We start from the raw sequence: 19,143 nt of genomic DNA on the forward strand, positions 1-19,143 counted from the left end.
CATCCAGAGTCTCTTACCTTCACACATCTAACCTGTCTGTGCAAATGTCAGCTTGAAGCCCTGCTGTAATCAAGACTGAAAGTAAGAACAGATGCCTAAAAAACGAAGCAAAAGCAGGAAACCACAAAAGAGTATGGGTGACAATCTGTGTTCCTGCAGGTTTTATTGTTTCTTTTAAAATCATAATTGGCCCTAATTGCACTACTTAAATGTTAATGCACAACAGCTGGCCTCAGCTGGCTAGAAGGAGGCTAACAATGTTTTCCTCTCACCTCATTGACAAGGAATTAAAATACAGCCTCTCAAAGCTAGGCTTGCCAAATATAAGGCACCAATAATTAGGACAATAAGAAAGCGATCTAATTTAGTCACAAAAATTAAGCGTGTGCAAAGTTATTGAACATTCATTTTGAATTATTAATGAATTGGACTGAAAATAAGTCTAAAACACACAGATAAAGGAGAAAAAACAATACCAAAAGGCAAAGCTTGTGACTTAAAAGAGGAAAGTGACACTCCCCCACAAAAAAAACCAAGAACAGCAACTAAAAAACCAAACCAGCCAAAAATTCCCAACAAACAAAAGTGAAAGATTCAGTTACCTTGTGGACAGGATAAAAAGTTTCTGGCTGTTCTAGCTGGATGGATGATCTGCTGTATTATCTTTATAATAAAAGTTCATTCAGTGCTGCCCTGACAAAGGTAAGTACCCACAGAAAACTTTATCAGTCAGAATAAACCAGTGATAATGAAGCTCAAAATGCCAACCCAGCTTTAACCAGTGTCCTTCCTACAGAGCTGCCCAGGACCAACTGAAAACCACTATACCTCTTTTGTTTAATCACTGAGCCATTTCCACTATGACTGCTCTTAAAAATGTCCCCAGCTAATTCACTTTTATCTCTTTTAAACACTTGGTATTTCAGCAAAATTACCACTGCAATACAAGTACTGCTCCTGAAAGCACTCAATTATTGCTGCTAATCAGCACATTTCCAGAATTTATTTCAGAACTCTCAGTCTTCAGCATCTTTTAACCTGAAAACAAAGAAAGACAGATACCTAAGCACTGCTGTGTGCCTTATCCAAGTCCAGTGCACATCTAACATTACACGACAGCACAGCCTGAAGGATTCTGCCGAGCTTCTGTAGATCATACAGAACATAATCTCGAGATATGATCTAGTGAACTCTGACTCTTCAGGCCATCCATTCAGATTTCCTAATAATTCTAACTGGATTTTTTTAGTAAGTATGTTCAGGAAATATTTGAGACTTAATTTTTACTTCTGCTTTGTTTCAGAAAATTAGTAATATCCTGTTGAACAGAAACACAACATAATTAGCTGTATGTTGCTAATTTAACATTGTTTAAGAAGATATTGCTCAACTGATGGGTTTATTTTAATGTTCTAATTAGAAAGTTCCTAAACATTATTATAGATCAAATTACTATTGTCCTATATGATATTTCTCAGAAAAAAATCACAGAAAAGCTAAATCCATTGAATACACTGTCTACCCTGAACAAACCACACCAAACTTCTATTACAGACATGTAGGGATCATTTATATGTCAGAAAATAAATTTGTATACAGTGGAACAGCTCATACAATTAAAACACATTCAGAATAATATAATTTAATTTCTTTTTAATAACGTACAAGACAGAATAAAATAATATTTTCTATGACCTAAGTTTCCCTGAAGTCAGAAATAACATACAAATTTAGCTTATTAACCAGAAAAAGGCCAAAGACACTTATGAGCTCAGTCAAATTGTGGGGCTGCACCTCTTGCCAATGAAGTGACAGAGGAATTATACTCTCAGAAGAACAGCAAACACCTGGGATACAGGATGAGCCAAGATCTCTCTGTGCACACCCCCCAGAGCTCCACTGGCCCTTGCATCCCTCTCTAATTCCTCCTGCAGCAAACTGATGTTGAAATCAGCTGTGTTTCCTCTCCCAAGTAACAAACCCATCCCAGCCCATGCCAATCAAACCTGTTCACTGAACCATGAAATAATCTTTACACCAGTAATTTTTCCAATAATTTAAAGATAGGAAAGTAACTTCAACACCATTGCCATTTAACACAATAAAACATTGACTGTTCATGTACATAGAGACATATTTCAGAAAAAATAATCTCCTTGCATACTACTTTTCCCTCCAGTTACCTCTTATGCCATTTGTCCCACTACTGAGTACTTGCCAGAAAAGACCAAAATAATGAACCTGATATGTCCACACAGACACATAGTGAGCTCTAGAACATGTGGATAGGAAAGAAGTATAGAAACACTAGATGATGACAGTGAACAATAGAAAGTACTTCTCGTGCTGTGAGAAGCAGAGAAGACTCATCCCTAAATCTATTTCTCAGCCCAAGTCTAGTATCAAACTGTGTACAAGTGGGTGCCCATACTAAACACACGTAAACACCATGCTGTGCATGCAATAATTAAATCATTGACAAACCCCTGCTTGTAAACCTGCTTGGCTTTTTAGTAACAGTATTTAGAAACATCAGCAGAAGATATAAAATGCAATCTTTATGAAATTCAAAGTGCCATCCATCCACCAAGGAAAAAATCAACTTTATGAGCATCCAGGAAGAAAAATCTAAACCTGCAGCAGAATGTAAGAGGCAGAATGTAATTCCTAAAGGTGTGTTTTTCCTACTACATTTTAGGTCTGGGGGGAAAAGATTTAATGTGAGATGAGAGGCTATACTTTATATAATATCAAATTGACACAGAAAAAAATAGTTATTTTTGTGGAAAATCAATAGAGAAAGACAAATCTGAAAATAAATAGTGATTTAAGCACTCAAGAGTGTGAAACAGAATGACAAAACATTCATTACAGTTAAGGCTGACATTCTATAACAAATGACTTTGTAACTCACAACTGACAATCCCGATTTTATAGGAGAGAATTCATTTACAGGGACAATTATGTAAAGATTTATTATTTGAACTTAATTTCTCACTTTTTGTCAATTTAAGTTATGGCTCTCTTATTTATTTGTATTTTAAAAGTCACAACTCATTTTGAAGAATTCTTTAGCTAAAAGCTAAAATTGTATTTTACTTATGGTTACTAAAATATTGATTTGTAACATAGATCAGCAAATACAAGTGTGAATGTAACTTCTTTCCCAAAGGAAACCAGAGCTTGCAATGGTCTTTATATTGACTTAAATTTGACAATCAGAAACCTACAATTTTAATACTGAAGCAACTTTTGAACGAACTGGTTTGAACCTATTGGTTTTCCTTCACTGTGAAGAAAATACTTTATTAGAAATGCTCTTCATCTCCCTCCTCTCCATAAACAACAGAACTTGCTGACAGTTGTTTTATACCCTGAAGCACCTCTACTTATTTTCCCAAGTGATATTTGACAAAGAAAGTTAGTTCTTTTTCTTTAAATCTGATGGCAATTTTTCTCATTCATGATAATTAAAGTAGATTTACATTTGGAAAAGAAAACAATGGTCTTTGCCCTCTTTATATGAGAATCTTCTAATATAATAAGGAAAATACAACTCAGCTGAAAACATCAAATATGTGTCCTCAACCCTGCAAGAACTGATGGAACAAGGAAAAATATCCTACACAGGGAGAGTTACTAGATGAATGCTTATCTTGTAATATTAAAAATAAAAAATTCCAAACACAGGTTCTTGCTTTGGATCTTTGAAAGATTATGATTATAGAAGTCCGGATTTTGAAGAAAACTATATTCAGTTAATAAGATCATAGTGATTTAACTCTGCTTGTTGTCATCTCGAGCCCACCACTTCCTGTGAATGCAAATTTTTAATATATTAGGTTAGCATTTAGAAATAAGGGCTATCAACCAGTAAACAACCAGTACACCTATTATACTGTCATCTAAGTCACGCTGCATGGGTATGATCTTTCCATTTTGAAGAGCCCAAATTTTCCTCCTGTGATATGTTAGTCATTGACGTTTTTATAGTTGTAGCTTTAATTACCCTTTCTCTCACTTCAGAGATTCAGGAAATAAAGCTTGCATCAGTAAATATCATGAGAAATCCTTGTCTGACATTTCAACCTGACTTTCCAATTTAATATGCATTTTTTCAATTATGTTTATTAATAAGGTTGGAGGTGACTTGTTATTAATATGATTTGCTTTGCCATAGCCCAACACTTCTGAGGTACCTACGTATGGTACAAGACACACATATGAGAGATGGTTTCATGCTTCTACAGGAGAATGATTTGCATTTGAGAGCTGTCATATTCTGTGGAGGTAGGGAAGGGCTGGCAGTATTCCAAGCACATCTGGAGAACTTGTCTCAGCTCTCCTCACTCCCACACATGTTCCAGGGACCACAGAGGAAACACTTCATATGCCTCCCTCTTCATCGTCTTCCCCAAATCCCAAAACAAAACAGGCACGAGGAAATTAAATAAAGCAGCTCTGGATAATTGAATCGATTAAAACAGGAACACGACAGCAAACAGGAATTTTGAGGGGATGGTGTGGCTGGGGAGATCACACCAATCCCACCAATACTGCACTTAAGAAGTTATTTCAAGACTGTCTTTCATAAGAATAAAATTTTCTGCTAATCATTACTATTCAAGGTAAACTGGAAGCTGAAGCTGCTCCTCCCAAATGTCCTAGTTTACATAAAAACACCAAAACAACAAAGCAGAAGAAAAACACACTCTAATAAACACAGAGAGATAAGGAAATGTCTTCTACATTCAGGTTTTCTGCTGTACTCAAGGGTATGAAGAACATCTCTTATGTGCCTTGACAAACTGTTAGATGTATTTCTAGTTAGTCGAACCATTAAGAAAAATCTTAATCTAGGAAGTTGTTAGGAGTCAATTCTATCACATCTTTGGATTAGATGGTGCAGAAGAAAATGAGATTTCACAACCCAGTAACAGAACTACAAAGCCTAATGGGAACGATTTTCCTGTATTGTCTGTTGTGGATTTAAAAGATCAGCATGCACAAACACACAGAAGAAAATGATGCAAATGTCAATTTGTAAAGCTCCAGCTTTGCTCACTGAGCCTAAGTACTAAGTGAGATCCAATGGCATCACCACCAGCAGGGGGGAAAGCTCCTGCTCAGGCAGGCACCAGCTGTGGCATTTGGTGACTCTTGGAAGGAAAACAAAGTAGAAAAATAAAGATATGAAAACCAGCTGTAGGGTTGAATTCCCAAGAGTACTCTTGATAAGATCACTGAGGCCTCTCTCTCTACTGAGATCAGATATATCTTTGCAAAGGAATATAGCTATTTTACAAATATATTGCTGAAACAATTGCACAGGGAACAACTCACTCAGCAGAATCTGCAATTCTTTTACCATCAGTTTAAGTGAGAACAAAATCACAGGATATTTATATGTATTCTCAGAGAAAAGAGAGGATTTTTTTTCCAACTGACCTTTTAAAATAATTCTGCAGAATTGAGACCTTATGATACCAAAGCTGGCAGTGAAAAGTCACAGAGGCAGTTCCCACCTTCCTGAGTGTCTAGAAACAATCTCAGTGCTCCTGGGGAAACTGGTCAACCCCCACCAGCCATTTCCAAGCCTTCAGCCATAACAGGAATGTGGGGGAGGAGAAAGGAGGAGAGCATCAATGAAAGCAACCACTGGGCATAAAACATGAAGAAAAGTGAGTTGGTCTCTTCTTTTACGGTCATGAAAACTAAACTTATGTGAAAATAAACATGACAAATAAGACTGAACTGATGGGCAAGGACCAACTTACAAGAACTTGAGCGTATTAGGCTAGATGTTGTCTCTATAACTCTCAAAACCCAAAAGGAATACAAAAGAAAAGCTGATCTGAGCAATGATAACAGCAGTTTGAAGAACCTTTTTGCAGGGTAAAAAGAAGTTATTAAGTAGGAGCATGTCAAGCCAGAAGGTGCTGCATGAGCTGCAGATCCCCCCTTCTGACTCACAGGGTATTACACCATGAACAGAAAACCATCACTATGGGAAAAGTGAAGGAAAGACTAATGTTGCAAAATTGAGCTTGTAGCCCATTATACTTGGAAAATCTATTGAGAGTCAGCCTTTCCTGTGACGCAATTTCATTAGCTGTGCTAGAATACAAATAAATTGAGATATTAATTAAAACAATTAAATGGAAGACAAAACTTGTTGAAAACAGTCTAGTGGGCTTTCCAAATGTGCTTTTACAAGTATATATTGTAACAACTAGTTTTTTTTTTAATTCCCTGCCAACTTTTCATTATCCATCAGCAGGTCTTAACTGATCACGTCAATTAATAAACCTGCAGACAAACTGGATACTGTAAATTAATTTAATGTGAGAGAGAAAAGATGGCGAAACCACAACTCTGCACTACCTCCTCTGGCTACTTGTGGTTACTACACATTTGGCCCCCTGTACAGCTGCATTGTGAACGAGCTCAGGGTTCTGCATTGAGAATAAACAGAGAAAAAGAACTATGTTTTTGTACAGCTCAGTCCTGATCTTGAGCAGAAGCAGGGTCACCAGGCCACCACAGAGATGGCAGGCTGGGGATGGTCAGGGTGATCTATGGTGTAAGTGCATTTTAAGAGCAGTAAAAGAAGCTTCAGGGTAACATAACCAACAGTGCCCTTCGCACCCCTGCAGTGCTTCCAGCCAAAAACCTGCTAACACACACAGGAACTGACTTCTAATTATCTCCACAGTACTCAAAATGGAATTTAAAAAATAAAAATTGAAGCAAAACCATCAGTCAGATGGCACATACCTATGCATTTAGTTTTTCAACTTCAGACTGAGTTTACAAAAAAAAAAAAAAAAAAAAGATAATGTTCATTTAATTGACCTATGGACTGTGAAATACAGGCTGACTGAACTGGAACCATAAAGAACTACTAAGGGCAGTTGTACATTCTTTTCCTGCTGTCTCTTCTCAACTATCCCATTCCCAATGCAAACACTGGAGGAAGCAAATAGGAGGATCCATCCTGTAAGACTTTCCTCCTGGCAGTACAGTCACTAAAGTCAACCCCAGCTTTGAGTATGTGCTGGGAAGACAAGGACTCTTGTGGAGAAATGGTTTCAGAAATAATTTTGAAACAAGAACACTTTTTTTTTAAAATTTAATCATCTCACTATGTATTTTTGTCATTCTGGGCAAACAGCCAGGAAGGGGAACAAAAAAATCTCATGCAATCCATGAAAAAAGAGAACACATGAAAATCATAATGTTATGATTCAGCCATCTTTTCGACATTCCACAAATTCAATACCTTGTACTTTGAGTTTGAAATAGGCTCTATTTTTAATAAAGAAAGGATAAACTTTGCAGACAATATGAAAGGTGCCTCAGGGTGTGTCCAGCTCTCTGTGCTCTGCTCAGGGTTGGCCTGGGTGGACTCTGACAACCAGGGCACCCTCATGGTCCATTGTGGTTTCTGATGGGAAACCTGGAGGGCTGATTATGAGCATTAAATGCTAGGATCCCTTATTAACCATTTCACTGCAGAATTGTACAAAAGCAAAACTGAGCTAATGCACTTTCTAATGCAGCAAGACATTCTTGCATCCTGACCTGTTATCCATTTGGAAAGAGGCTCTGTGAGAACCAAGTTAATACTGTATTTCTCTCTTTTTGGCAACATTTTTAAAAACTTGTGGATATTGAAACCCACGTCAGCTCAGGGAAAGTGATGCTTAAGTAGGTTGTTTGATGGGACTGCATTCACTGCTGAATGGAATAAAAACATTTCCTACATGTTTTATCCATGGAAAAAGAATAAATCACTTCAATAGCTTATCTAGGATTCAAAGTGCACAGCATGAGAGTATGTTGTTTTCTACAACATTTTCAGGACCTCATTACTCTTTTTTGAGGCTGGCTTCCACCAGCTTCACAAATTCTCTCTATTTCCCACCACAATTTGTTTCTGGATAATCCCCATCTCCCTCTCCGCTTTAATGCGCATCTCTATTTCACTGTGCATTGTCCTTCTGTCCCTATTTCCTCTGTCACCTTCTCATGACACATCACCACAGTTCACTTGGTGCACAGGGCCACTGCATCACGCCAGGGAAAAGTATATTTCTGATCTGGAGTAGGCATCTGCACACAGCTGAGCTGCTTGGGGTTACCCACAACCACCCAAGGCAGAGTTGAGGCCACTCCTCCACTTCTGTGCCAACATTTTCAAGCCATGTGATACATAACTGAACAATTTCTGGATTATTTAAAAGAGTTCAGTGGGACATTGCCAAAAGTTCTGAAATAACAATTTAGCAACAGGAGAACATCTTAATTTCTAAAGCTTCTCTATGAAGAAAGATGTTTTTTCCTACACTCAAAACCAGAGTAGCAGTATTTAAAATTGTTATCCAAGTGAAGAAAGAATTTTCTATTCTATAATTAACATAAGGCCAATATAAGGATGTTAATATCCTTGAGTTGAACAGTTTTGGTTCTAATAAATTATGCTTTTCAATTATTATATTTTACTAATTTAAAGTATTTGCATCTGGTTTATAAACAAAATAGATGGTTCTTAGTGAAGATCATCGGATTTTCTCAAGTCCAGTATCTTCTTCCCTCTTAGCCTGGAAGCCAGTCTGCCCTCCAAGTCAAGATTGTTGTCCCCTGCAAGTGTAAAAAAAGGAAGAATTTCCAACCTCAGTGGATAATAGCAGATTATAAAACTGCCTCTATGGACTAGAATACCATGCTTCTTTAACTTTAATGCCATAGGAAAAATTCTCAAGTAGACTGCAGAAATGTATTTATGAAATTCCCCACCCCCCGTTAGTTTTACTGGCACAAACTCCTAAAACTAACAGTGGTGGTGTAGACAGGCTTGCTGGTAGCCTCATCTGCCCTTCTCTGGCATAATCAATACATCATGTGTGACCTCTAGGAAGGCCTCCAAGTGATCGGAATACTCCTGAGGAGGAGACCCTCTAGAGGAACAGCATATTGAGCATTTCTTGCAATACACCTCTTATAAAGTATTTCAGCAGCCTGAAAAACAGAGGGAAACATGTATAAACTGAAAGGATCTAAGGGCCACCATAAAGCTGTTAGCTCAGAGAGCTGTGAAGGATGGAAGGAAAGCACTACATCTGCTAAGTTTGAGTTTCATATTCTAGAAGAACACAACGATGTAAAGAGCCCACACTTTGGTCTGTGTTCAGGAACTGCATTTCTCTTGAGGAAAAGTGTCAGGAAACAGTTTAAAATCACAGATGAATAAAATGTAGGTGTGAAATAGGAGAATCTCTCTTATCTTGAAGTGTGGCAGAGGAAGTAAGCAGACTTAGGGTTGATAAAAGGCCCTAGATAAAAATACAAAGAGGAGAGATTTCCTTTCTCAAAGCATATAGATGAACAAGAAAATTAACAAGAGGAGAACAAATTCCTCCACATTCTCACTTTCCAGAGGAGGAAATGTGGTGGTGAGTCTCTTTTACCACTGGGACGACAGCTGTGTGCCAAGTTATTGCAGAACAGCAGAGTGAACCCAAGCTAAGCCTTTAGAAGTACAGTAAAATCTGCAGAGGCAAAATTATTTGCTCCTTACAATATCTGTTTGTAGCTTTTAGTAACCACAAAACACAGAGAATGTGGGATTTTCACTTTCTAAGAGCCCAATTCAACTAATAAAACTGAAGATCAAGGAAGTTTTCTCCATTTGTCTGGTCACTAAGTGGCAGCACATGCTTACTTTCATAAATAATTCAAGGTAATAGGAAATATTAACTTTAAAGTAATTATTAGCAAAAATAGTGCTTTCTATAAGAAGCACAACCAGCAGCATAAACAAACACTTGTACTCTTGGGAATAATTACATTTGTATTCATTAAATGAGTATTTTTCAAGGACATCAGTGTAGATAAGCATGGGTTAGGGCACAGCATTTCTTGCAACTCATAAATGATACTTCATGGAAAAATGTATTTGGTTCAATTTTAATTTCAGAGAAGAACCAGGGTGAGACATGCTGCAACGGAACTACACATAAATCCAGACATTAGCAATAGAAATCAGACTTTTGGATTCATTTATATGATACCACTTCTGTTAGTGGTCCTAAATAAAGTTGATTTTGCCAGGAATACACTTTTTTTGTTTGCCCCCAGCTGTTAGTTCCCTGGAATACTGCACTTCTCAAACCATCAAATATGCATCAGAACAAATGAGAGCAATCCTAACGAATGATTCCTACTCCCTGGCTAGATTATGTGTGCCATCCACACCCATTAATAAAACAAAACTCTTCAGTAAACTCTGGAAAATGTTTCATTCAGAAACTAGGCAACACTGGGTAGGATTTGTCTCAACTTTCCAGCAGAGCAGGTGAATTATTTGGTATATGCTGACTGTTTGGTGAATGTGTTTAGGCTTCTGGAATATTGCAAGAATGAGACACTAATGTAAACCACTGCAATATGACTATTCACTGGCTATTTTTTAAACTGAAATTATAGCATGATAATCACTACACTGCTGAAAATCGGGAAACAACCATCACATTACCTGTAAATTAAAAAACCCTCAGGCCACACATCACATCTTTCAGTGAACTGAGATCTGTATGTGTGCATACATATATTTTTAATGCTGACAATCAATTGTTATGTACTGTGTGCAGAAATTACATTAACCAGTGTATGGATTTACAAAGCAAGACTCCAAGAGACTCTCAATGTTATGGAGAACAAGGATTAGGACCAACCTAATCTCACAGAACTTCAGAAATTGAATTAGTTCTGAAAGCATTATTTTCAGGGGAAAGTTGTAGGAAGCTGGTTTATCACGTAAACTATTTGTCTAATCTTCTTAATTCCTTACTGCAATATGACATTTGGTTGTTTTTTTCTGAAATTTTAACCAATTTGACTGAACCTCTCATACCAGGTCCCTACCTCAGGGTGTTCAGGGAAGCAGGATGGTTGTTCAGATTCACCCAGACATCTCTGAGGACCATGCTCGGGACAATGTGTTTTACCTATGTCACTGGAGACTACTCTATGAAATGCTCCAGGGCCCCCAGCTGTTGCTGGAACAGAAGATTTGCAAATTGTAGTAGCATTAGCCTTTATATCAGTCTTGCACCCAAACTGAATGCACACAAGTCCTCAGAGGCCCCTGGGTAAGCAGATAATGCTCACAGCACAGTGTAGAGAGGCTGAGACTCCAGCCCAGGGCTGCAGTGCTCAGCTCTCCGCTCCCTGCACTCATCCAGCAAGGACAGCAGTGGGGAATGAGCCTGCCAGAGGTTTCCTCCTTCTGCCCTCCCAAAGATCTCTGCTTAAAGGCACTAAAGTATGATGGAGAAGACAGACAGCTGATTGAAATTACTACAGAAGAGAGAAGATATGATGAAATCATCTGGACAGAAAACAGGTAAATAGAAACAAGAAGTAAAGGGGAATAATTAAAAACTGAGTAAATAGAAAAGGAGAGAAAGGAGGAACACACAAAACCAAACTGAGCAGGAACAGTGAGATGAGATCTCTTGGAGACTGCTACGATGACTAGAATCTGAATGCAAGGTCCACAAGGAAGAAATTAGGCAAGGAAGAGATTAAGTAAAAGAAAAGCTCTGGGGCAAATCTGAGGCATAGAAAGAAAGTGCCTGGGACAAGAACAGGGAAATAACTTCAAGGAAAGGAGTGGAGAGGGGGAAAAAACCCAGCTTCCTACTGCTATCAAACATTTGCCAGCTCAAGTAGAGTAAATGGTAATGTTTGAACCTAGATGTTAGCAACTGCTCAAAAACAACTGATGCCAGATAACAATTACACTTATTTCACTTTCTTCACAAATCTTTGGAGTTGCAACTTTAGTCAGTGAGAGCTATTCTTAGTGGTATACTGCACTAATATTTGAAGTATTTAAAAAAAAATCAGGTGTTGAGCAGTTCAAACTAGATGCCCAAGTTTAGCAGGTATTTTTCACTGAATTTATGTTAATTTGAATCCCTACCCATAAAATAGAGGTAAATATCCCCCACTGTTTCCCAGGGTTATTGCAAAGAGAAATACATAAACATAGATTAAGTATTTGAATAACATAGTGATGAGCCACATGGAACTGCCAACAGGAATTTAATACTACTGTAAGAACAAGGTTTGAATAGTGGCAATATATAAAACTTAAGGTTATACACTGAACAATTAAAATGAACTAAAACATCAAATAGTTTGTCATCATGGTGGCTACAGTCTCTTTTGTGGACTCAGAATGACAGGGAGAGGTCACAGGCAGAAAATGCAATCAATGGCTAACACATGTATATATGTAGAGATCATTAATCCTGACACCAGAAATATTTTTGGTAACTACATTTGATGATTTTAGACTAATGATCGTTGTCGTAAGAGAAAGAGAATAAATACAGAAAAGCAGCATTGTTTCACATGAAAAATCCAACAACACTGAAAATGCACCTCTAGGCACATAGCAGTATTCAGAGGGCTGTAAAGATTCAAGTTTAATAGAGATGGCAAGACACTGTTAAATTATTTTTGCTAGAAGCCATTAATTTCCCAGTGAATTTTTATACTAACTGAGGAATATAGGAACATGAGTTTCCTTTGTTCCAGAACTCTTTCCCTTGGCACATTTCTATTCTCAGTACAGAAGATTACTATTCCAACTTGCTTGGGAACATGTTTTGTTTCATTTCATGACATAGTGATATACAAAATGTACACACATTCTTATTTCATTCCCCTGCTCACTTCTCTGTGATCTTTGCCTATATGAAGAATAAAGGTAGAGATTTCAGTATTTGTTGTAGCAACGTGATGAAGCAAATTCTGCTCCTATATAAATGGGTTGATACAGGAGGGTTGAAACCTTCTCATTCATAAAATGTCTGGATTAGTTAGCATGTAAATGATAGCAATAATTAAATTAATTTAGTCACGTGTATTTACACATAATGAGCTTTTGCCATGAGCTATTATTAGCACTTATAAGTTAATTCATAATGAGGTAGCAGAGCTATGTCTGATAATGCCAGCAAAGTGCTTGAACTTTAGAACTTTTAGAGCACAAGATCATGTTCTGTTCCTATTTTGGCAAGTGGCTCAGTGAATGTCAAATCATGCAGCTCTTCCTCAGGTAAAACTCCCAGTTCAAACAAATGTTTTCACCCGAGGAAACAAGTCAGAAGCCAAATAAAAGTACTGCTACTTTTTTAAACAAAACCAATTGTGACTGGGCTTTGCCACCAGTGCTGAGCCAGACTGAGCTGCCCGGATGCCCAGTAATGGCCAGCTCAGAGAACACACTGCTGCTGGAGCTTGCTGCAGTCACAGCCACTCGCCGTGCTTTTAAAACAAAACCAGACTGACATATAACTTGAATTCTGGACCTTGTTAAAAAAATTCTAGGCCAAGGGTCATTGTTTCCTATGCCTTAATGCTCACAGGGCAGTCATGAAGTGTAATGCTCCAGTGAGAGATAATAAAATGCCTTTAGTACATTTCTTTGCATCACTAGATGCAGCAGTCACAAAAGAAGAGAAGCACACAACTGCAATAGATAATGAAAGGGAAGGCAGCCTTTTCCACAGACCAAATGCATTTGTAAATGTATTTTAAAACACCGATCTCTTGCCGTAAAGTTAATATACTGTTTTATATTCAAATATAAGTCAAATTTATCTGGTTCTCAATGAAGAGTGGCAGCACCTGATTTACATTTGTTTCAAAGCAATTTAACTTTTTCCAATGGTCTCAAAATAGTCACATTCTGGCCCACTGTTAGCTCTATTCCAAAGAAACAGTCTGTAAGGTTTAGACAAGCAGAATTCTCCTCACAATAACGTTCGTTAAGGATTGCCTCAAACCAGGTGCAGGGCTTTGCACTCGGTCTTGTCAAACTTCATGAGATTTGTGCACAGCCACCTCTCCAGCCTATCGAGGTCCCTCTGGATGGCATCCCTTCCCTCCATCATCATCCACACTCCACAGCTTGGGGTCACCAGCAAACCGCCTAAGGGTGATCCCACTGTTCATGTCACAACAAAGATGTTAAACTGCACTGGTTCCATTTCTGACCTGAAGAATGCCACTCCCTCCACACTGGCTTCCACTTGGGCATGGAGATGTTGACGGCAACTCTCAAAGTCCAACCATCCACCCAAGTGGTCCTTTTATCAAACCCATGGCTCTGCAGTTTACAGACAAGGATGGCATGATGACAGTGTCAAATACTTTGCACAGTTCCAGGCAGATGATGTCAGTTGTTCCTCCCTTATCCACCAACACTGTAACCTTGTCACAAAAGGCCACCAAACTTTTCAGGCATGATTTGCCCTTAGTGAAGTGATGTTGGCTGTCACCAATCACCTCCTTATTTTCCATGTGTCTTAGCAGAGTTTCCAGGAGGATTTGCTCCCTGATCTTGTCCAGCATCAAAGAGAAATCAAAGTTTCCCAGGTCTTACTTCAATTTCCATGTCAAGCATTTGGCAAGATGTATATACAATGCTCAAGACATACACCACATCCCCAGTTCAAAATTTTCCAGAGGAAGTATTCAGCAAAGCCTGCTTCTAACAGAGGTGATAAAATATAATTACAGGTGAGATACATTTCACTGACAGACACTTTTGCATATCAGCCACTCAAAATGCGAACTGGAGTAATTAGCAGTGTCCACCCTTAATCAAGAACTCTAGGAACCAAAAGATTAGATCTGTCTGGATCAAAAGACTACAAACCAACTGCCTCCTACTGAGGCACAAAAGCCAACGCACTAGAATAGATGAAAAACTAAAATAAGCAGACCTTGCTACACCTGGAATCTGAAGTGCAAACTACACAGGTGACAAAGAAGCTGTGATTAACACCTTGTCAGGGGAGGGCAGCAATGCAGTAGGATAATAAAGGGAAGGTTCTCATTTAATCTTGGCACAGTTTGATTAGATGTAGATTTCTTTAATTTCTTTCCTTAAATCTTTAATAAACATTTGCCTGTTTGGGCTACCATACATAAATATCTTGACCTGTATTCTACCAAAAATTCCCCTTTATTTAATGACTGATTATTGCACAAGCCTTTCTGTGATATGTAGCATTATTATTTTACAAATGGATCCCACCAGCTTGTTCCCAGATGTATCATCTTCAGACTCAATAAGCTTCCTGCATAAACAAGAAATTGAATGGCCTTTGTCCTTATTAACTAATAGAAAATTAATTTTTTAGTGTTAATTTTTGGGCTTGGGCCAGTTGCCAAATGTTTAGGACAGCTGCTACATCTATAGACAATACACACAAGTCAGAGATGGAAAGATCTATTGGGTTATTTCCTTTGACTACAAACTGATGAAGAACAGCAATCAATAATCACATGCTTGTCACGTCCTCTGTAGTATATAATCAGATGTGTTGGCTCGTTTTAAACAACTGCAGCCACAAAACCTCTACCACTTCATTTATTGCTTCATACTACTCTAAAACAAACAAGTTGGAAAAAATTAATAGTCAGTAGAAACATAATAGCTTTACAGAAGCAAGGAGCCAATGCACCCATCCAGTCTGATCACCTTCACAGTCAGAACAAGTCTCAAGCAGTGACCCTCACATTAACCCTCATAGCACATGGGCTCCAAGTACTAAGTACAGTTCCTTGGCAAATTATTCCCATGTTGAATGACTACACTGCTTAGAAATTGACTCTGATTTCATATTTAAGTTCCTCAGACTTGAGACAGAGTGAAAATCTAACAGGGTAGAAATCCATTTGGATTTGGGTGAAATGTGCTGCTTTGAGCTTGCTAGCATAAGGAAAATATGCTGGTTAGTCTGGCAACTTTGGAACACTAATAAAACTGCCTCAGCTGAGGAGAAAGAATGCGAATTTACAAGCTGAAGAGATAAGAAAGGCTCCTTGGACCTGAAACAGACAGGGCAAAATGACCCAGGAGTTCTTCCTGTACTTTCTGACAAAAAACTGGCTACAAGTGTAACTAGCTGTAGGTGTAATGCGAAATCAGCAGAATAAATATGCATAAAGCTATTGTGAAATTCTATACATAAATAAATTAGTAAGGAGTAATAAAAAAAAGGATCGGGAGTCCTCAGGGACATGCACATCCTTTGAAGGGGAACGATCCCCACATGCGTCCAGCGCTATAATAAACATACCGTGTCTACAAATCTTTATAGGAATTGTGGGTTTTGATTTTTCATCTGCAATTCAGGCTGCCAGCTGCAGCTCGTGAGCCAGCACTGCTGGGTCTGTGTCTGCCAGCAGCCAGTTCTGCTGCATATTCTGCAGGTGCTCCTGGTGGTGACAGCATCACTGGAGTGAGAGACCCACAGAGCTCCTCCCTTCCTGCACCCCACACTTGTTTCAGTCACCTGAGTAACAACTTCGACTTTCTCTACAGATTCAGGCCTTTAAAAAAATAAACCTTTCCTTGAATAACAAGTCCCAAAGACACAACTGCATTTTGTGCTACTCTGAGATTCTTTGATTTTATATATCCCTGGTGTTGAAATGCTCGGAAGTGACTCATCTGAGAAGTGTTAATGACAGCTGCAGTACTTCATAGTTCCTTGACAAGACACACGCACACATCCAGCCCAAAGTAGCATTTGACTTGTTGGCTCCATTTATCTCATTTACTGGCCCTTAAGGCCCCTTTCAGCATTACTGCTTTCCAAAGTAGCTCCTATTAAATATTTTATATTTGGTTACTATCCCACACACTGAATTTCATTCAATTTGCTGTGTATCCTTCTGGATCTTTGAAATGTTCAGTCTTGACTTGTGTGCCAGGGATGATGTTTTAATGTTTGCAGTTTAAATAACAGATAAGAATCACATTTCTAACACATTTCATGACAATTTCTCATAAATATTTTTATGTCCCTAACACTGTACCATGTTATCATCCCCACACTTCAGATATTAAAAGCCCAACCAGATAAATTTTAATACTGTAATAAGCACTTACATTTTTTATAATTTAAAAATTGAAAATATTATATTTAAGGATATTTGGTAATTAATGTTCCAAAACACAGACAACAGCAATAAAGGCAGCAAGTACCCCTTTTAATAATGTTTCATTTCCCTGTTTTAACTGCTACTACTTCTATGCTACAAAATACTATGTGGGAAACAAAGGTTTCAATAAATTAAAAATATAAAAAAAATTATCCTTGACACAATAAAATCTTTTTTCTGCAGAAACTAAACAGTTGTCCAAAGTCTGATTGATACCACATGAAAAACAGATAAGAATAATAAAGAAGTTCTTCCCAGTTAGTAACAAAATTCTTTACTGAAGAACTTTATGCATATTACATGAGACTTAGAATGAACCTGTGGAAGATAAGAGCTAAAATAATCAATAAATATAAATATAAATATTAAAATATATATAAATAATTTGGACTCTTCAGAGGGCTGGCTCATCTTTTACCTGTATCTGTATAATGTGAAGTAACCTAAGTCTTGATTTTGATGAGAATCTATTAGCTTTCTTCTAATGCAAATAATAAAAATCACTGCCTGGAAGCAGTAGGAAACAGCCAGCTGATAAGGTTAGCAAAGTCTTTGGTTATGCCCTGTTCTATGACAGTGTGTTATTCTGATTTGGCTTATTTTTTTTGCATTTTTCCTACTACTTAATTAAGTGATAAAACTTCATTGCATATACACAGGTAAGCATTTCTAGTAATACTAGACAACCTGCAAAGAAGAGGCAATCTGGTGTAATGAACACAGAGTATTTCCAAATGCTTTAAAAATTCCACCCAGCAGAATGGGAATAACTATGGCTTCCTCTATACATTTACTACAGTTTATCATATTTCAGCCTCTGAAGTAACAGCTCAATGAAGGTTTTCTACTTCTTGGATATTTTCTTTTAGGATGACTATAAGTTTCAGTCACAGTTATCAGTTTATCACAGAACTGATGTGACCCAGAAGCATGCCAGAAGCATGTCTCTAACTAATCCCCTGGGTGCACTCATGTTAGCAGAACAAGCTACATTTAAGAGAAAAGTCAAGAAACTAATTCAAAGATGAGGAGTAAAGAAATGCCACTGAATTTGATAGGTATTTATAATCAACCAGATTAGATGAACAGAAGGTTATTTCTTGTTCTGCTAGTCTTAAGGAAATAAAATGGCCAATAAGAAAAACCAACACTGAAGTATTTGTCATCTGTTTTCAGATCACTACCTCTAAAAAAAATGTAGAGGAAATATTTTTAGAAGTAATTAAATCAAACAAACAGTGAGCCTATAAGGAAGACCTCCTTGTGGTAGAGAATTGTCTCTGTTTGTATTTTTCCTCTTCTGGTGACTCATTGTAAGCACCCAAAGAAGGGCCCACATTTGAAATTACCATCACAAGCTGCTGGGCAGAAGCCAGCTGAAGAGCTCCTCCAAATACAATTATTATTCATATGAAAAGGAGGAAATGCTTGACTGGCCAGTCAGCTGTTTTTCGGGATGTTTGCTTTTCTTGTATTTGCACATTGATCAATACATGAGACCCAAGAGATCCTCTCAGCTGAGGAATTTTGCAAAATTTTTCAAATTAACTGAAATTTCAATGTATTAGTTGTGCAAATCAATCCAAATGCCAACAATAAATTCACAGAGATAAATAAATTCCACACTTTTTACCTGCTTACCTTTTTAACTTGTGTAATGGCAGATTTCAGCACAAGCACTCACACTTATGAAGATACTGCCATGCCTCAAACTCTCTAAGGTGCTACAAGAAGCAGCTGTATTGAGGCAGAGCAGGTGTGCATTTACCATACCAGAATAAGCCATGCAGCCACCTCCAAACTTGCATCCTAGAAAAGGCTGCACTTTAAAAGACCTTGCTTTCTAACTCGGGAGTATTACAAAATCCTCTAGCTCTCTAGGAATAACTGCTTTGCAAAATTATACATGTATTTTAAAACTCATTTGACACCTCAGGTTTCCACTTCTTCACTTGACAAAGCTGGTTTTTCAGCTTTATCAGTCCACTGATACTTAGAATTCAAGCTTCAGAATACTACCAGTTAAAACCATCACCAAAATAGGTTGGTGTTCTCAAAGGAAGTAAGACAGGCAAGCAACCGGAGAACATTACAGCAGGAAGCTTGGAA

The 19,143-nt window shown here is 37.8% G+C and overlaps 1 protein-coding gene across 24 annotated transcripts in view; it reads right to left on the reverse strand.

Annotated features, from left to right (window-relative positions):
* TENM1 (teneurin transmembrane protein 1) overlaps positions 1–19,143 on the reverse strand; it is a 793,032-nt gene that overhangs the window by 176,547 nt on the left and 597,342 nt on the right. The window contains exon 1 of one of the 24 annotated variants that reach the window (XM_085571046.1): positions 18–1,253. The exons of 22 other annotated variants lie outside the window; for them this stretch is intronic. In XM_085571046.1, coding sequence (XP_085427172.1) covers positions 18–27 — 10 coding nt within the window. In that variant the 5' untranslated portion in view covers positions 28–1,253. Of the gene's footprint in view, positions 1–17; positions 1,254–19,143 lie in introns of those variants that run through there. One more of the 24 variants, XM_085571049.1, reaches the window with a different exon arrangement.

This window comes from Lonchura striata, chromosome 4A (assembly GCF_050655825.1).
Source record: "Lonchura striata isolate lonStrDom1 chromosome 4A, ASM5065582v1, whole genome shotgun sequence".
Classification (NCBI taxonomy): Eukaryota; Metazoa; Chordata; class Aves; order Passeriformes; family Estrildidae; genus Lonchura; species Lonchura striata.